Source organism: Ornithorhynchus anatinus, chromosome 1 (genome assembly GCF_004115215.2).
Source record: "Ornithorhynchus anatinus isolate Pmale09 chromosome 1, mOrnAna1.pri.v4, whole genome shotgun sequence".
In the NCBI taxonomy this organism is placed as follows: domain Eukaryota; kingdom Metazoa; phylum Chordata; class Mammalia; order Monotremata; family Ornithorhynchidae; genus Ornithorhynchus; species Ornithorhynchus anatinus.
Window position 1 is genome coordinate 99,209,264 of NC_041728.1, and position 20,180 is coordinate 99,229,443.

Consider the following 20,180-nt stretch of genomic DNA (forward strand, 5'->3'; position numbering starts at 1 on the left):
GGGAGTGCCAGTACGGTCTCACTCCCGTCAAATTTGACTTGTAAATCCTCCAAAATCCATGCTGGCCTTTTGACTACTCTCTGAGCTACTGAAACACAGACCTTCACATCAAGGTCTCAAAATCCTACTTCCAATTTTTATTCCAATTCCCCGATTAATTCTAACACTCTAGTGGTGCCAAACCAGCTGCCATCCTCAGCACTAACGTGTGGCCTAATGGAAAGTGGATGGGCCTGGGATAATAATGTTGGTATTCGTTAAACGCTTACTATGTGCAGAACACTGTTCTAAGCGCTGGGGTAGATACAGGGTAATCGGGTTGTTCCACGTGAGGCTCACAGTCTTCATCCCCATTTTACAGATGAGGTCACTGAGGCACAGAGAAGCGAAGTGACTCGCCCACAGTCACACAGATGGCAAGTGGCAGAGCCGGCGTTCGAACCCGTGGCCTCTGACTCCAAAGCCCGGGCTCTTTCCACTGAGCCATGCTGTTTCTCTAATCTAATCCTAATCCTAGCTCCACGGCTTGCCTGCCCGGTGACCTTGGGCAAGTCACTTAACCTCTAGGTCGTGGGTTCTGATCCCAGCTCCACCACTTGTCTGCGGCGGGACCTTGGGCAAGTCACTTAACTTCCAGGTCACGGGTCCCGATCCCCAGCTCCATCACTCGTCCGCAGTGTGACCTTGGGCAAAGTCAGTGCTTGGCACGTAGTAAGCGCTTAACAAATACCGTAATTATTATTATCATTCTCTGTGCCTCAGTTACCTCATCTGTAAAATGGGGATCAAGACTGTGAGTCCCACATGTTTCCAACTCGATTTGCTTTCCATCCACCCCGGGGCTTAGTACAGTGCCTGGCACATAGTAAGCACTTACCAAATAACACTATTCTTCTTCTTCTTCTCTGGTCTTCGGTTTCCTCCTCTGTAAAATGGGGATCCAACACCTGCTCTCCTTCCTTCTTAGACTGAAAGTTCCACGCAGGACCAGGACTGAGTCCGATCTGCTCCATCTGCATCTCCCCCAGCTTTGGGTACAGTGTTTGACGGCTAGTATTCATTCATTCATTCAATGGTATTTATTGAGCACTTACTGCGTGCAGAGCACTGTACTAAGCGCTTGGAAAGTACAATTCGGGAACAGATAGAGACAATCCCTGCCCACAGCGGGCTCACAGTCTAGAAGTAGTAAAAATAGGATTTACTAAGCACTGAGAAAGAATTACATGGGGAAATCAGACCCTGTCCCTTGAAAGACTCATAAGCATAGTAAGCCCTTAACTAATACTACAATTATCTATCAATCGGTGGTATTTATTGAGCTTCCTGGGTGCACATCACTGTACTAAGCACTTGGGAGAGTACACGTTCCCTGCTCGCAACGAGTTTTTACAGTCTAGAGGAGTTTACAGCTTACAGTCTACTAATTATTACTAATGGAGGTGAATCCTAGCCTCACCACCACGTACAAATATTTTTTTTTCTCTAATCAATTAGTCATTGAGCTCGTCCATCCTGAAATATCTGCACGGTGCAATCAGGCAGTGGAAGGTTACGGAACGCTAATCTTCCATCCTTCCTGAAGGGAGCGGGAACCCAGGCAAGAAAACAGATAATAATAATAACAACAATTTGTTATGTGCTTACTATGTGCCAAGCACTGTTCTAAGCGCTGGGCAGATACAAGGTAAACAGGTTGTTCCACGTGAGGCTCACAGTTTTAATCCCCATTTTCCAGATGAGGTCACTGAGGCCCAGAGAAGTTAGGTGACTTGCTCCAAGTCACACAGCTGACAAGTGGCAGAGTCGGGATTAGAACCCACGACCTCTGATTCCCAAGCCTGGGCTCCTTCCACTGAGCCACGCTGCTTCTCTAATAGAGACTTGACCGAATATATTTCAGATTCTAGGAGCAGCCAGAAAAACGGGGAATTGAAAAGTTAGCTTGTGGGGATACAAATGTCTAGGAAGTCAATGCAGTGTTGGGAATAGTATAAAGAGCGATAGAACTTTAAAATACTGCTTACTACACAGAGGCCTTGCTGTCCCTTGGGTCAGATAGGTGCTACATCTCTGTGGAATGCCATCTGGGAATAATAATAATAATAATTATAATTGCGGAATTTGTTGGGCGTTTCCTGCGTTCCAAGCATTGTATTAAGCGCTGGGGTAGACGCAAGGTAATCAGGTTGGACAGAGTCCCTGTCCCACCTGGGGCTCACAGTCTTAATCCCCATTTTCCAGATGAGGTAACTGAGGCCCAGAGAAATGAAGAGACTTGCCCAGAGTCGGACAGTAGACGAGTGGCGGAGCCGGGATTGGAACCCAGTTCCTTCTGACCCCCAGGCCCCGGGCTCTATCCACCAGGCCATGCCGCTCTCAGTCCCAGTTCTGTGCTGTGGCTCATTTCTAGCCCAGCCCCATCGCACTGTGTGTCTGTCACGGGATGGACGTTTAGGGACAGCGGGGAATGTATTCCTTCAATTAATAATAATGTTGGTGTTGGTTAAGCGCTTACTATGTGCAGAGCATTGTTCTAAGCGCTTGGGTAGATACAGGGTCATCAGGCTGTCCCACGTGGGGCTCACAGTCTTCATCCCCATTTAATAGATGAGGTAACTGAGGCCCAGAGAAGTGAAGTGACTCGCCCACAGTCACACAGCTGACAAGTGGCGGAGCTGGGATTCGAACCCATGACCTCTGACTCCCGAGCCCGGGCTCTTTCCACTGAGCCACGATGCTTCAGTTACCATCCGTCACCGAGCACCTAGCCAAGAACTGACTCTCTCAGAGAAGCAGCGTGACTTAGTGGAACGAGCCCGGGCTTGGGAGTCGGATGTCGTGGATTCGAATCCCGGATCTGCCACTTGTCAGCTGTGTGACCGTGGGCGAGTCACTTCACTTCTCTGGGCCTCAGTTCCCTCATCTGGAAAATGGGGATGAAGACCGTGAGCCTCACGTGGGACGACCTGATTCCCCTGTGTCTACCCCAGCACTTAGAACGGTGCTCGGCACATAGTGAGCGCTTAACAGATACCAACATTATTATTATTATAATTAATTATGATGATGCTCCCGTTGCTGATGAGAAACTGATTTTGCCAGACTGCACAGAGCCAGAGAACTGAAACATAGGGGCGGGACACCCTGCGGACATAGGAGTTGAATTATGAAAGCAGGTGACAAACAGATTTCATCGAGACTTTCTGGGACGCTGATGGTACTTTGGCATGGGAAAGGTCAACGGGACCGGGATTTACAGCACAGCAACAGGATACCACAACTGGTTGGCAGGGGATTTGATGCTGTTTCCTTCTCCATACCCACCCCACTGTGTAATAAATGGTGGTATTTGTTAAGCGCTTACTATGTGCAAAGCACTGTTCTAAGCGCTGGGGTAGACCCAGGGGAATCAGGTTGTCCCACGTGAGGCTCACGGTCTTCATCCCCATTTTACCAATGAGGAAACTGAGGCCCAGAGAAGTAAAGTGACTTGCCCAAAGTCACACAGCTGGCAAGCGGCAGGGCCGGGATTAGAACCCACGACCTCTGACTCCCAAGCCCGGGCTCTTTCCACTGAGCCACGCCTGCGTGCGCACACGTGCCCATACACCATCTCCTTTTGGACTGAGTGGGGGAGACCGCAGGAATCAGAGCCAAGCCTAGTAGCGCTTAGAACAATGCTTGGCACATAGTAGGTGCTTAACAAATACCATTATTATAATTATTATTATTATTACTGAGTCAGTCTATGGTACATATTGAGCGCTTACTATGTGCACAGCAATACACTAAGCACTTGGGAGAGCTCACTGTGGGCAGGGGCTGTCACTGTTTATTGTTGTACTGTAATAATGTTGGTATTTGTTAAGCGCTTCCTATGTGCAGAGCACTGTTCTAAGCGCTGGGGTAGACACAAGGCAATCAGGCGGTCCCACGTGGGGCTCACAGTCTTCATCCCCATTTTCCAGATGGGGTAACTGAGGCACAGAGAAGTGAAGTGACTCGCCCAAAGCGCTTAGTACAGTGCTCTGCACACCGTAAGTGCTTAATAAATACCATTGAATGAATGAATACAACAGAATTAGCAGACATGCTCCCCGTTTATAACGAGCTTTCAGTCTAGAGGGGGAGGAAAACATTAATATGAATCAACAAGTATATTTATAATATACAATTTAAAGATATGTACAAAATTGCTGTGGGGTTGGTGTTGGCTATCAAAGAATTCCCAGAGTAGTTCCTCTCTCAGCCGGATATCCTAGCTCAGCCTTTCTGGGTCAAAAACAGCTTTTGGAAATCTACTCCCGGGCAATTTTGCGGGGAGCTTCACGGCTTGTAGCCGAGGGGAAAGCTTGCGCGGGTAGATCCCATCTAAGTTTTAAAAATCAGGACGTTTACAAGGGTTTACAGAATCGGAGGCCTCTTAGGATTTAAAGCCTTTTTGTGGAACTTGGGTTCGGTGAACCAAAAATTCATGAGCAGTGGAATGCCAAGACCGTGTTGCACTTCAATATTTTGAATGGAAAGATAAAAGATTCATTTTTAATGAATCAGTCACATGACGGCACCTGGACTGCACTGCTCACCAGCTTCATGACACAACTGAAAAAGAAATTCCTCTTGGGGGGGAAAAAAAAATCCAAGTAGCGTACGATTAAGGGTAGAGCAGCTTGCTCATCAGCAACTTTCAAACAGTCAGTCAATCGGAGTATTTATTGAGAGTCAGTGTGCAGATGTCCTCTCGTCACTTCAAGCTCAACATGTCCAAGACAAATCTTCGCACCCAAACCCTGCCCTCCCCTTAACTTTCCCATCACTGCAGACGACACCCGTCTTTCCCAACTCACAAGCTTGTAACACCGGGGTTATCCCCCATCTTCCACTTGTCAGCTGGGTGACTGTGGGCAAGTCACTTCTCTGTGCCTCAGTGACCTCATCTGTAAAATGGGGATTAACTGTGAGCCCCAGATACTGATTACCCTGTATCTCCCCCAGCGCTTAGAACAGTGCTCTGCACATCGTAAGTGCTTAACAAATACCGACATTATCTTTGCCTCCCCTCTGTCATTCAACCCACATATTCAATCCATCACTGAATCCCGTCAGTCCCAACTTCACGACCTCGCTAAAATCCGCCCTTTCCTATCCATCCAAACTACTACGGTGTTAATACAGTCGCTCATCCTATCCCGTCTAGATTACCGTATCAACCTCCTTGCTGACCTCCCAGCCTCCTGTGTCTCCCCACTCCTTACTTCTCTTTGCTGCCCGGATCATTTTTCTACCGAAATGTTTAGGATGTCTCCCCAGTCTTAAAGAAACTCCAGTGGCTGCCCATCCACCTCTGCGTCAGACAAAAACTCCTCAACCTTGGGTTTAAAGCTCTCCACCGTCTTGCCCCCTCCTACCTCACCTCACTACCCTCCCGCCCCAACCCGGCCCGCACGCTTCACTCCTCTGGTACTAACCTTCTCACTGTGCCTCTACCTCGCCGCCGACCCCTCGCCCACATCCTGCCTCTGGCCTGGAACGCCTTCCCTCCCCAAATCCGACAGACAGTTACTCTCCCCTCCTTCAAAGCCTTATTGAAGGCCCATCTCCTCCAAGAGGCCTTCCCAGACTAACCCCCGCTTTCCTCTTCTCCCACTCCCTTCTACGTCGCCCCGACTTGCTCCCTTTGTTCTTCCCCCTTCCCAACCCCACAGCATTTATGTACCACATCTGTAATTTATGTATTCCTATCGACGCCTGTCTCCCCCTCCAGCTCGTCGTGGGCAGGGGATGTGTCTGTTTATTGTTGTATTGTACTCTCCAGGTACTTAGCACAGTGCCCTGCACACAGTAAGTACTCGATAAATACGAACGAATGAATGACTGCGGAGTTCTGTATTTAGCAATTGATCCAAAGGAGTAAGGCACGCAGGGCTTGCCCTCGAGGACTTCGCTATCTAATGGGGGAGACTGACAGCACGAGGTATTCACAAACGCTGCGCCGAGAAGAGCAGATGTACAGAAGAATACCTAGACAAAGAGACGAGGTTGATATAAGCTGAAAATATGCTAAAGTGCTAAGTGTTTCAATAAATCGCACCAAATGAATATGTACACACAAGCGCTACGTGTCTTAGACAAATGCTCTTCAGCGATATTTTGACTTGTATATAAAACTGAACAGCGGGAGAAAATAAGGAATGCTTTTGAAAACCAATCAATTCCTCATCGTGCTAATATTGTTCGCCCTCATCCATAATTTAGGTTACTTCAAAGCCAAGAATACTGTCAGTAATATTCACAAAATGGAAATCAAATCTAAATGATAACCGAAAGAAGAATTTCAAAGACTTGTCTTGTAAAGAAAGCACATTCGATGTATCTGCCAACCAGGTCTGTGCAAAACACGAGCAACAGACAAAACTCAAATCGACACTTCTTTGAGCTTAAGATTCAAGCCTTCGGGACTTTACGTGCAGCAGAGTTAAAATATCTTTTATCTCCAATCTCTTCTATTTCTTCCGTGTCTTTCACTGGTTCTTCCTCCGCTTCTCCTCACCCCTTAACTGTGTGTATCCCTCAAGGCTCCATTTTGGGCCCCGTATCTTCTCACTCCCAACTCACGCCCCTGGGGAATTTCATCTGTTCCCGCCGTTTCAACAATCTCCTCAACAGGGATGACTCCAAAATCTACCTAGCTCTCCCTGACCCGTGACTTTCTCTGCCATCTTGAATGTCCTCCCGCCTTTAAGACATCTCCATCTGCATGTCCCCCCGGCACTTCAAGTTCCAAGTCTAAAACTGAACCCCTCATTCTCCCTTCCAAATCCTCTCTACCGAATTTTCGCACCACCATCCCCTCAATCTCTGAAGCCCACTATCTTTACTCGTCCCTTCCTTCCAACTCCTCTATTCAGTCTGTCATAAAATTCCATCAGTGTTGCCTCCACTGCGTTTCCAGAATCCACTTCTTGTCTCCACTCAAATAGCCACTAGGCTTGACTAGTGGATTAGCCTCCACACTGGTCTCCTGGCCGCCAAACTGACTCTCTTCCCCTCTTCAAAGCCCTACTGAGAGCTCACCTCCTCCAAGAAGCCTTCCCAGACTAAGCCCCCCTTCCCTCTGCTCCCCCTCCCATCCCCTCCCACTTTCTGCTCCTCCGCCTCCCCCTCCCCTCGGCACTGTGCTCATTTGTATATATGATTTAATACCCTATTTATTTTCTTAATGAGGTGTACAGCCCTTTGATTCTATTTATCTTGATGATGTTGTCTTGTTTTGGTTTTGTTCTGTTTTGCTTTGCTGTCTGTTTCCTCCATGTAGACCGTGAGCCCGTCACTGGGCAGGGATCGTCTCTATCCGTTGCCGAATTGTCCATTCCAAGTGCTTAGTACAGTGCTCTGCACGTAATAAGAGCTCAATAAATACTACTGAATGAATGAACAGTCTCTCCCCACTGGAGTCTATGCTTCATTCTACTGCCCGTACCTATTTTTCTAAAAAGCTGGCCTACACACAACTTCTCACTCCTCAGATACTTCTAACGGACATCCATTGCTCTCTACAGCAGACAGAATACCTAAAGCACTCAATCACCTCTCTCTTTCCTTCTTGTCCACTCTCTTCTATAATCAATCAGATTTACTGAGCGCCTACCATGTGCAGAGCACTGTGACAAGTGTTTCGAAGACAACAACAGAACATACGTTCCCTGCCCACAACGATCTTACAGTCTAGAAGGGAAGACAGATATTAATATAAATAAATAAAATAGGGATATGTACCTATCCTGTTTATTTATATCCTCCCCTCAGCTAAGCCCCTTTTCCCCCCTTTCCCTCTGCTCCTCCCCCTCTCCCTTCCCCTCCCTTCAGCACTGTGTTCCTTTGTATATATTTTCATTACCCTATTTATTTTGTTAATGAGGTGTACATCCCCTCGATTCTATCTGTCGTGATTAAGTTGTCTTGGTTTTGTCTGTCTCTCCCAATCAGACCGTAAGCCCGTCCATGGGACTGTCTCTATCTGTTGCCGAAGTATACATTCCAAGTGCTTAGTACAGTGCTCTGCACATAGTAAGTGCTCAATATATACTATTGAATGAATGAATACATAAGTGCTGCAGGGCCGGGAGGGGGGATGAGTAAAGGGAGCAAGTCAGGATGATGTAGAAGGGAGTGGAAGAAAAGGGAAAGAGGGCTTAGTCAGGGAAGGCCTCTTGGAAGACACCGGTTCTCAAGCTGACCCTGTCCATGTGCCTCATTCTCATCTCTCCCAACTCCACTTCACGCTCCTTCGCTGGCCTGGAACTTCCTTGCCCTTCGAAAACCACCCAGGCACAACCCTCCCAACTTCAAAACCCTTCTGAAATCATATCCTCCAGGGAGCCTTCGGACTCCGTCCTCTCCCGGTTCTCCTCTTATCTCTCTGGCCGTTCCTTCTCGGTCTCCTTCGCGGGCTACTCCTCCCCCTCCCAACCGCTAACTGTAGGGGTTCCGCAAGGGTCAGTCCTTGGCCCTCTCCTGTTCTTCATCTACACTCACTCCCTCGGTGAACTCATTCGCTCCCACCGCTTCAACTATCATCTCTATAAGGATGATACACAGATCTACATCCCCTCCCCTGTTCTCTCCCCGTCCCTCCAGGCTCGTATCTTTTCCTGCCTCCAAGACGTCTCTACCGGGCTGTCTGCCCGCCACCTAAAATCCAACATGTCCAAAACTGAGCTCCTCATCTTCCCTCCCAAGCCCTGTCCTCTCCCTGACTTCCATCACTGTGGATGGCACGACCATCCTTCCCGTCTCACAGGCCCGCAACCTCGGCCTCATCCTTGACTCGGCTCTCTCGTTCACCCCACACATCCGATCCGTCACCGAAACCTGCCGGTCTCACTTATAACATCGCCAAGATCCTCCCTTTCCTCTCCATCTAAACGGCGATCCCGCTGGTACTGGCGGCTCTCATGATATCCCGGCTGGATTATTGCGTCAGCCTCCTCTCGGATCCCCTTCCTCCCGTCTCTCCCCGCTCCAGTCTATTCTTCATTCCGCTGCCCGGATCATCTTCCTACAGAAACGCTCTGGGCACGTCACTCCCCTCCTCAAAAACTTCCAGTGGTTTGCCTATCAACCTCCATAAGAAACAAAACCTCACTTTTGGCTTCAAAGCTGCCCATCCCCTTGCCCCCTCCTACCTCACCTGCATTCTCTCCTCCTACAGCCCATCCCACGCACTCCACTCCTCTGCCACTAACATCCTCACCGTCCCCCGTTCTTCCCTATCCCGCCGTCGACCCCCGGGCCACGTCCTCCCGCGGTCCCGGAACGCCCTCCCTCCCCACCTCCGCCAAACTGACTCTCTTCCCCTCTTCGAAGCCCTACTGAGAGCTCGCCTCCTCCGAGAGGCCTTCCCGGACTGAGCCCCCCTTTTCCTCTGCTCCTCCTCCCCTCCCCCCTTCACCTCCCCTCAGCTAAGCCCCCTTTCCCCCCCTTTCCCTCTGCTCCTCCCCCTCTCCCTTCCCCTCCCCTCAGCACTGTGCTCATTGGTATAGACTTTTATTACCCTATTTATTTTGTTAATGAGGTGTACGTCCCCTCGATTCTATTTATCGCGATCACGTTGCCTGTTTTTGTCCGTCTGATTCCCCCGATTAGACTGTGAGTCCATCACTGGGCAGGGATTGTCTCTGTCTTTTGCCGAATTGTACGTTCCAAGCGCTTAGTACAGTGCTCTGCACATAGTAAGCGCTCAATAAATAGTATTGAATGAATGAATGAATATTATTACCAAATCCAGGGCCCAAATTCATTTTTATAAAGTCCAATTTCAATCAACAATTGATTCTCCGAGACGGACCTTCCTCTCTAGCCAGCAGTACACGCAACCCTCTGAGAAGGCTCGTCGGTCATCCTTCGATCAGTCAGGCAGTTGGTGGTGTTTATTGAGCACTAACTCTGTGCAGAGCAGTGTAGCAGGGTAAGAAGCAGCGGCGTGGCTCTGTGGCAAGAGCCCGGGCTTGGGAGTCAGGGGTCACGGGTTCGAATCCCGGCTCCGCCACTTGGCAGCCGGGTGACTGTGGGCGAGTCACTTCACTCCTCGGTGCCTCAGTTCCCTCATCTGTAAAATGGGGACGAAGACTGTGAGCCTCACGTGGGACAAACTGATGACCCTGCATCTCCCCCAGCGCTTAGAACAGTGCTCTGCACAGAGTGAGCGCTTAGCAAATACCAACATTATCAACATTATCGTTAGACGTGGGAGAGTACCACAGAGTTAGCGGACACGTTCTCTGCCCACACGGTGCTTATGACCTACTGCCGCTTGGTCCCGGGAGGCTCCGGGCGGACTGATGCTGCGTGGCTCAGTGGAAAGAGCCCGGGCTGGGGAGTCAGAGGTCACGGGTTCGAATCCCGGCTCGGCCACTTGTCAGCTGGGTGACTTTAGGTAAGTCACGTCACTCTCTGGGCCTCAGTGACCTCATCTGGATAATGGGGATTGAAACTGTGAGCCCCACGTGGGACCACCCGATGACCTTGTATCCCTCCCCCAGCGCTCAGAACAGTGCTAGGCACATAGTAAGCGCTTAAATACCATCATTATTATCTCCCCCAAGCCCCGAGGCCCTTGACCCCGGGCTGCAGCAGCCGAGAGAAACCCGAACAACGATTAGTTGGAAAGTCAAAGTCTCTGGTTCTCCAAACGAGATGCTGGCACTATTTCTTGAGAAAACATTGCTGTTTCCTACTGGGGAAATCTCTTATTTTGTATCCTGTGTTTATTTCCATAAGGCCCCAAAATATGTAGATGATAAATAAAAAAGAATCAAAACTGGATCAGAGGTTAAGTCCCGCACAGCAGGCTCGGCTATCCACCCCTGCCGGTCTCCTTTCATTTCCTTTTAATGGTATCTCTTAAATGCTCACTATGTGCCAGGCACTGTTCTAAGCGCCCGGGTAGATACACGGCAAAGAGGTCGGGCACAGTCCCCGTCCCACACGGGGCTCAAAGTCTTCATTCATTCATTCATTCAATAGTATTTATTGAGCGCTTACTATGTGCAGAGCACCGTACTAAGCGCTTGAAATGGACAAATCGGTAACAGAAGGTCTTAATCCCCATTTTCCAGACGAGGCAACCGAGGTGCAGAGAAGTGAAGTGACTTGTCCAAGGTCACACGGCAGACCGTGGCTCAGCGGAAAGAGCCCGGGCTGGGGAGTCAGAGGTCATGGGTTCAAATCCCAGCTCCGCCGCTTATCAGCTGTGTGACTGTGGGCAAGTCACTTCACTTCTCCGTGCCTCCTTTCCCTTATCTGTAAAATGGGAATTAAGACTGCGAGCCCCGTGTGGGACAGGGACTGGGTCCAACCTGATTATCTTGTATCCACCCCAGCGCTTAGAACAGTCTGTAAAATGGGGATGAAGACTGTGAGCCCCACGTGGGACAACCTGATCTCCCCTGTGTCTACCCCAGCGCTTAGAACAGTGCTCGGCACATAGTAAGCACTTAACAAATACCGACATTACTATTATTAAAAACTTTTATTGATTATTCCTCAAACCGAAGTGATGACAGTGGACAAATGCATTTGGCAGGGGACTGCAACAGTCCTGCAACCAATTAATCGGGCTAAACTTTTGGTTTTTTGTGAGCTCCGGATCTCAAAGTTGAATTCGATGTTTTTTCCCGAGGTCCCGACCCCGGGCCACATCCCTCTCCTTCTCCCCTGCAGGTTAATATTATTTATTACCCCGATTTATTTTGCTAGCGAGGTGCACATCCCCATGATTCTAGCTATCTTAACGATGTTGTCTTGTTTTGTTCTCTTTCGCTCTGCCGTCCGGCTCCGCGTTCAGACTGCGAGCCCGTCACTGGGAGGGGATTGTCCTCTACTGTCACTGAATCGTACATTCCGAGCGGCTTAGCCCAGTGCTCTGCACATAGTAAGCGCTCAATAAATACTATTGAATGAATGAATGTCCCCAACATCAATCAATCGATCACTGTGCACCCAACCTCCTCCCAAATCCTCCCCGCACGTACCCGGACACCTGCAAGACACAACACCTGCGAGCACATCATATACACTGAGAAGCAGCGTGGCTTAGCCGACGGAGCCCGGGCTTGGAGTCAGAGGTCGTGGGTTCTAATCCCGCCTCCTCCACTTGTCAGCCGTGTGACTTTGGGCAAGTCACTTCACTTCTCTGTTGCCTGTTCCCTCATCTGTAAAATGAGGAGTCGTCCTACACTCGCTGCCTTGAATTCCTCAACTCCCATTCTCTCCCGGACCCCCTCCGATCTGGCTTCCGTCCCCCTCCGCTCTACCGAGACTGCTCTCTCTAAGGTCACCCGTGACCTCCTTCTTGCCAAATCCAATGGCTCCTACTCCATTCTGATCCTCCTTGACCTCTCTGCTGCCTTTGACACCGTCGACCGTCCCCTCCTCCTCCATACCTTATCTCACCTCGGCTTCACGGACTCCGTCCTCTCCCGGTTCTCCTCTCACCTCTCTGGCCGGTCATTCTCGGTCTCCTTTCGCGGGAGCCTTCCTCCCCCTCCCATCCTTTAACTGTCGGAGTTCCTCAAGGGTCAGTTCTCGGCCCTCTTCTGTTCTCCATTTACACTCACTTCCCTCGGTTGAACTCATTCCGCTCTCACGGCTTTGACTACCACCTCTACGCAGATGACACGCAGATCTACATCTCCGCCCCCGTCCTCTCCCCCTCCCTTCGGGCTCGCATCTCCTCCCGCCTCCGGGATGTCTCCACCCGGATGTCTTCCCGCCGCCTAAAACTCAACATGAGCGAGACCGAGCTCCTCATCTTCCCTCCGAGCCCGGTCCTCCTCCCAGACTTTCCTATCACCGTGGATGGCACGACCATCGTTCCCGTCTCTCGGGCCACCGCGACCTCCGGTGTCATCCTTGACTCGTCTCTCCCGTTCACCCCACGCATCCGATCCGTCACCGAGACCTGCCGGTCTCACCTTTATAATATCGCCGAGATCGCCCTTTCCTCTCCACCCAGACGGCTACCTTACCGCTACGGGCTCTCGTTATATCCCGGCTAGACTACCGTGTCGGCCTTCTCTCTGACCTCCCTTCCTCCTCCCTCTCCCCGCTCCGGTCTATTCTTCCCTCCGCCGCCCGGCTCATCTTCCCGCAGAAACGATCTGGGCACGTCACTCCCCTTCTTAAACAACTCCGGTGGTTGCCTGTCGACCTCCGCTCCAAACAAAAACTCCTCACTCTAGGCTTCGAGGTTCTACGTCACCTCGCCCCTTCCTACCTCTCCTGCCTTCTCTCTTTCCACCGCCCACCCCGCACGCTCCGTTCCTCCGCCGCCCACCTCCTCGCCGTCCCCCGGTCTCGCCCGTCCCGCCGTCGACCCCCGGGCCGCGTCCTCCCGCGGTCCCGGGACGCCCTCCCTCCTCACCTCCGCCAAACTGATTCTCTTCCCCTCTTCGAAACCCTACTTAAAACTCACCTCCTCCGAGAGGCCTTCCCGGACTGAGCTCCCCTTCTCCCTCTGCTCCCTCTACCGCCCCCCCTTCACCTCTCCGCAGTTAAACCCTCTTTTCCCCCTTTCCCTCCACTCATCCACCTCTCCCTTCCCATCTAACTCTCTCCTTAGGCCCCCTGTTCCTCCCCCTCCCCCATCTCTCACCCCTAATGATCTGGCCACCTATTTCCTCACGAAAATCAACACGATCAGGTCTGAGCTCCCCAAAGTCACCCCTCCGCCTCTCCCCTCCCCCCCAACGACCCCCTCCCCTACTTTCCCATCCTTCCCTGCAGTATCCTCAGAGGAGATTCTCCTCCCTCCTCGCAAGCGCCACCCCTCCACCTGCGCCCTCGGACCCCATTCCCTCTCACCTTCTTAAAACCATCGCCCTGCCCTCCTCCCTTCCTTAACTTCTATTTTTAACCACTCCATCTCCAAGGGCTCCTTCCCCTCTGCCTTCAAACACGCCCACGTCTCCCCATCCTAAAAAAACCCGCTCTTGACCCCCCACTTCCCCCTCCAGTTATCGTCCTATCTCCCTACTACCCTTCCTTTCCAAAATCTTAGAACGAGTCGTCTACAATCGATGCCTAGAATTCCTTAACCTCCCATGTCTCTCTAGACCCCCTCCGATCTGGCTTCCGTCCCCTCCGCTCTACCGAGACTGCTCTCTTCTAAGGTCACCGTGACCTCCTTCTTGCCAAATCCAATGGCTCCTACTCCCATTCTGATCCTCCTTGACCTCTCTGCTGCCTTTGACACCGTCGACCGTCCCTCTCCTCCGTACTTATCTCACCTCGGCTTCACGGACTCCGTCCTCTCCCGGTTCTCCTCTCACCTCTCTGGCCGGTCATTCTCGGTCTCCTATGCCGGAGCCTCCTCCCCCTCCCGTCCTTTAACTGTCGGAGTTCCTCAAGGGTCAGTTCTCGGCCCTCTTCTGTTCTCCATTTACACTCACTCCCTCGGTGAAACTCATCCGCTCTCACGGCTTTGACTACCAATCTCTACGCAGATGACACGCAGATCTACATCTCCGCCCCTGTCCTCTCCCCCTCCCTTCGGGCTCGCATCTCCTCCCGCCTCCGGGACGTCTCCACCTGGATGTCGGCCCGCCACCTAAAACTCAACATGAGCGAGACTGAGCTCCTCATCTTCCCTCCCAAGCCCGGTCCCGCTCCCAGACTTCCTATCACCGTGGATGGCACGACCGTCCTTCCCGTCCCGCAGGCCCGCAATCTCGGTGTCATCCTTGACTCGTCCTCTCGTTCACCCCACGCATCCTATCCGTTACCAGGACCTGCCGGTTTCACCTCTACAATATCGCCAAGATCCGCCCTTTCCTCTCCACCCAGACGGCTACCTTACTGCTACGGGCTCTCGTTATATCCCGGCTAGACCTACCGTGTCGGCCTTCTCTCTGACCTCCCTTCCTCCTCTCGTCGCCCCGCTCCGGTCTATTCTTCACTCCGCTGCCCGGCTCATCTTCCGCAGAACGATCTGGGCACGTCACTCCCCTTCTTAAACAACTCCGGTGGTTTGCCTGTCGACCTCCGCTCCAAACAAAAAACTCCTCACTCTAGGCTTCGAGGCTCTCCATCACCTTGCCCCTTCCTACCTCTCCTCCCTTCTCTCTTTCTACCGCCCACCCCGCACGCTCCGCTCCTCTGCCGCCACCCTCCTCACCGTCCCTCGGTCTCGCCTATCCCGCCGTCGACTCCCGGGTCGCGTCCTCCCGCGGTCACCGGAACGCCCTCCCTCCTCACCTCCGCCAAACTGATTCTCTTTCCCTCTTCAAAACCTTACTTAAAAATCACCTCCTCCGAGAGGCCTTCCCAGACTGAGCTCCTCTTCCCCCTCTACTCCCTCTGCCATCCCCCCATACCTCTCCGCAGCTAAAGCCTCATTTTCCCCTTTTCCCTCTGCTCCTCCACCTCTCCCTTCCCATCCCACAGCACTGTACCGTCCGCTCGACTGTATATATTTTCGTACCCTATTTATTTTGTTAATGAATGTACATCGCCTCGATTCTATTAGTTGCCATCGGTTTTTACGAGATGTTCTTCCCCTTGATGCTTGTTTAGTGGCCATTGTTCTCGTCTGTCCGTCTCCCCCGATTAGACCGTAAGCCCGTCAAACGGCAGGGACCGTCTCTATCTGTTGCCGACTTGTTCATCCCACAGCGCTTAGTACAGTGCTCTGCACATAGTAAGCGCTCAATAAATACTATTGAATGAATGAATGAATCTCCACAGCACTGTACTCATTCCGCTCGGACTGTATATATTTCCATCACCCTATTTATTTTGTTAATGAATCGTACATCGCCTCGATTCTATCTAGTCGCCATCGTTTTTACGAGACGTCCTTCCCCTCGACTCTATTTATCGCCGTCGTTCTCGTCCGTCCGTCTCCCCCGAGTAGACCGTGAGCCCGTCAGACGGCAGGGACCGTCTCTATCTGTTGCCGACTTGTTCATTCCAAGCGCTTAGCCCAGTGCTCTGCACATAGTAAGCGCTCAATAAATACTATTGAATGAATGAATGAATCCCCATTTTCCAGATGAGGGAACTGAGGCCCAGAGAAGTGAAGTGACTCGCCCACAGTCACACAGCTGACAAGTGGCAGAGCCGGGATTCGAACCCACGACCTCTGACTCCAAAGCCCGGGCTCTTTCCACTGAGCACCGTCCTAAGCGCCTGGAATGTACAAGTCGGCAACAGATAGAGACGATCCCCGCCCACTGACGCCCTTTCAGTAATAATAACGATGATGGAATGTACAAAGTACTTACTATGTGCCAAGTACTGTTCTAAGCGATGGGGGAGATACAAGATAATCAGTCCTAATCCCCATTTTTCCAGACGAGGGAACCGAGGCACAGGGAAGTGAAAGTGACTCGCCCAGAGTCACACGGCCGACAGGCGGCGGAGCCGGGATCCGAAACCCACGACCTCCGACTCCCAAGCCCGGGCTCTTGACACCGAGCCACGCGGCTGGGGATGGAGACTGTGGGTCCATGTGGACGGGGACTGCGTCCACCCGATTAACCTGGTATCTCCCCCAGCGCTTAGAACAGTGTCTGGCACATAGTAGCGCTGAACAATGCCATTATAATTATAATTATGATGATGATGATGATGATGAATGACGCTTAGTAGATACGTGATTCTCTCCTCCAGCCTTTTCCCCTGGTAACGCTAACGGGTCCGGTGCTTAGCACAGTGCCTGGCAACATAGTAAGCGCTTAACAAGCACCCTGACCATTATTACTATGACTGAAGCAGCGCGGCTCAGTGGAAAGAGCCCGGGCTTGGGAGTCGGAGGTCATGGGTTCGAATCCCGGCTCCGCCGCCGACAGGCGGCGTGACTTGGGACCAGGCACTTCGCTTCTCGGTGCCTCAGTGACCTCATCCGTCGAATGGGGATGAAGACTGGGAGCCTCAGGTGGGACGACCCGATGACCCTGGATCTACCCCGGCGCTTAGAACAGTGCTTGGCACATAGTAAGCGCTTCATTCATTCATTCAATAGTCTTTATTGAGCGCTTACTACGTGCAGAGCAGTGTACTAAACACTTGGAATGGACAAACTGGCAACATTATTATTATTGAAAGAGAAGCAGCGTGGCTCAGTGGCGAGAGCCCGGCCTTGGGAGTCGGAGGTCGTGGGTTCTAATCCCGACTCTGCCTCTTGGCTCCTGTGTGACCTTGGGCAAGTCACTTCGCTTCTCGGTGCCTCAGTGACCTCATCCGTCGAATGGGGATGAAGACTGGGAGCCTCAAGTGGGACCACCCGATGACCCTGTATCGTCCCCAGCGCTTACAACAGTGCTCTGCACAGAGTGAGCGCTTAACAAATACCAACATTATTATTTCGGGAACTTATTATTATTATATTATCATTATAATATTATTATCGAAGGAGAAGCAGCGTGGCTTAGTGGCGAGAGCCCGGCCTTGGGAGTCAGAGGTCGTGGGTTCTAATCCTGTTCTGCCTCTTGTCTGCTGTGTGACCTTAGGTAAGTCACTTTGCTTCTCGGTGCCCTCGGTGAGCACATCTGTCAAATGGGGACGAGGCCTCTGCAGCCCCTCGGGGGACCACCCGATGACCTCTTAACCACCCCAGTGCTCAGAACAAGCACTGGGGTGCTGGAGAAGCAGCGTGGCTCAGTGGAAAGAGCACGGGCTTGGGAGTCAGAGGTCACGAGTTCGAATCCCTGCTCTGCCACTCGTCAGCTGTGTGACAGTGGGCAGGTCACTTCACTTCTCTGTGCCTCGGTTACCTCATCTGTTAGAGAAGCAGCGTGGCTCAGTGGAAAGAGCACGGGCTTGGGAGTCAGGGCTCATGAGTTCGAATCCCGGCTGGGTGACTGTGGGCAAGTCACTTCACTTCTCTGTGCCTCAGTTCCCTCATCTGTAAAATGGGGATGAAGACGGTGAGCCCCACGTGGGCCGACCTGATTCCCCTGTGTCTCCCCCAGCGCTTAGAACGGTGCTCGGCACATAGGAAGCGCTTAACAAATACCAACATCATCCTCAACAATGCTTGGCACATAGTAAGCGCTTAACAAATACCATCCTCATTATAATTATGATTATGATAATGCTGATTATTACTGTCATAACCCCCCACCGTGCACGGCCTAAATCCACACAAAGTCTCAAGTTTATCTGGGCGCGCGCACGGGCACGTGTACAGGCACGGGGACGCGCGCCTCCCCTCCACTTACCTATGGCAGCGGCCCGGGGGCGTGGCTTCCCAGGAGGCGTGGCTACTCCGGGGCGTGGCGTCCAATGGGGGCGTGGCTTTCCAGGGGGCGTGGCTTCTCAAGGGCGAGGCGTCCAATGGGGGATAGGTACTCCGGGGCGTGGCTTCCCCAGGGGGCGTGGCTTCCCAGGGGGCGTGGCTTCCCCGGGGCGCGGCATCCAATGGGGGCGAGGCTTCCCACGGGGGCGTGGCTTCTCCAGGGCGTGGCGTCCAGTGGGGCGTGGTTTTCTAGGGGGCGTGGCTTCTTAAGGGCGAGGCGTCCGATGGGGGAATAGGTACTCGGGGGCGTGGCTTCCCCAGGGGGCGTGGCTTGTCAAGGGCGTGGTGTCCAATGGGGGAGGCTTCCCGGGGGGCGTGGCTATCCAGGGGCGTGGCTTCCGATGGAGGCGCGGCTTTTTCAAGGGGCGTGGCTTCCTGGGGGGCGTGGTTTGCAAGGGGCGAGGCTTCCAATGGGGGCGAGGCTTCCCAGGGGGCGTCCCCAAGGCTTCTCCAGGGCGCGGCGTCCAATGGGGGTGTGGATTCCAGGGGGCGTGGCTTCCAGGGGCGTGACGTCCAATGAGGCGCGGCCTCCCGGGGCGTGGCTTCCAATGGGGGCGGGGCTTCCCGGGGCGCGGCGTCCAATGGCAGCCCGGCTCCTCGGGGGGGGCGTGGCTACGCAGGGGGCGTGGCCTCGCAGGGGGCGTGACTTCCCGGGGCGTGGCGTCCAATGGAGGCGCGGCTCCTCGGGGGCGCGGCTCCGCAGGGGGCGTGGCTTCCGATGGAGGCGTGGCTTCCCGGGGCGCGGCGTCCAATGGGGTGGCGAGGCTTCCCAGGGGGCGTGGCTTCTCGGGGGGCTCGTCGTCCAATGGAGGCGTGCGTTCTCCGGGGCGGGTCCCGGGCTGGCCGTCGGGGTCCCTGCGGTCCGGCCCGGCCCGTCCTGTCCCGTCCCGTCCCGTGCGGTCTTCGGGCTGTGTGGGGGGCGGCCGGACGGCCGGGGGTCGGGGGGGATCCGGACCCCCGGGGACCGCGCCCGGACTGCGCCCGGGCCGGGGGAGGGGCGGGGACCGGGGGACCGGAGGGGGACGGCGCATGCGCGGGGGCCGGCAGGACACGCCCCTCCCCCCCCCCCCTTCCCGGACGGGAGCCCGGACCCCGAGGGACGGGGGGAGGAGGAGGAGGAGGAGGAGCAAGAGGAGAAGGAGGGAGGAGGAGGTGAAAGAGGAGGAAGGAGAGAAGGAGGAAGAGGGGAAGGAGGAGGAGGAAGAGGGGAAGGAGGAGGAAGGAGGGAGGAAGAGGAAGGAGGGAGGGGAAGGAGGAGGAAGAGGAGGAGGAGGAGGGAGGAGGGAGGAGGAAGGAAGGAAGGAAGGAAGGAAGGAAGGAAGGGGAAGAGGGAAGGAAGGGAAGGAGGGAGGGGAAGGAGGAGGAAGGAGGGAGGAAGAGGAAGGAGGGAAGGAGGGAGGGGAAGGAGGAGGAAGAGGAGGAGGAGGAGGTGAAAGAGGAGGGAGGAGGGAGGAGGAAGGAAGGAAGGAAGGAAGAGGGGAAGGAAGGGAAGGAGGGAAGGAGGGAGAGGAAGGAGGAGGGAAGGAGGAGGAGGAGGAGGGAGGGGAGAGGAGAGGAAAGGAGGAGGAAGGAAGGAAGGAAGGAAGGAAGGAAGGAAGGAAGGAAGGAAGGAAGGAAGGAAGGAAGGAAAGGTGGATGGAAGGAAGGAAGGAAGAGGGGGAGGAGGAGGAGGTGAAAGAGGAGGAAGAGGGAACGGAGGAGGGAGGAGGAGGAAGGAAGGAGGGAGCGAGTGAGGAGGAAGAGGGGGAAGGAGGAGGGAGGAGGAGGAGAAGGAGGGGCAACAGGGATGGAGAAAGGGGAGGGCAAGGACGAGGTCAGGGGCCGGGGAATGATGGTCTGGTCGCCGGTCATTCATTCATTCATTCTATCATTCATTCAG

General features: G+C 53.3%; 2 protein-coding genes across 5 annotated transcripts in view; both read right to left on the minus strand.

Annotated features, from left to right (window-relative positions):
- RIN2 (Ras and Rab interactor 2) overlaps positions 1-19,172 on the minus strand; it is a 248,243-nt gene extending 229,071 nt beyond the window's left edge. For 3 of the 4 annotated variants that reach the window (XM_029066539.2, XM_029066566.2, XM_029066556.2), the window contains exon 1: positions 18,225-19,161. The gene's annotated coding sequence lies outside the window, so the exon portion shown is untranslated. Of the gene's footprint in view, positions 1-18,224 lie in introns of all 4 variants that reach the window. The other variant, XM_039912472.1, reaches the window with a different exon arrangement.
- Positions 18,508-19,332, minus strand: LOC114811127 (basic proline-rich protein-like). Its single transcript, XM_029062478.1, has one exon. The coding sequence runs from the start codon at positions 19,330-19,332 to the stop codon at positions 18,508-18,510; it is 825 nt and encodes a 274-aa protein (XP_028918311.1).
- Between the last annotated feature and the right edge of the window lie 848 nt (positions 19,333-20,180).

Bases quoted from the DNA above. Each gene is read 5' to 3' on its own strand.
- LOC114811127 (XM_029062478.1), bottom strand. From the start codon at position 19,332: ATGCGCCGTCCCCCTCCGGTCCCCCGGTCCCCGCCCCTCCCCCGGCCC.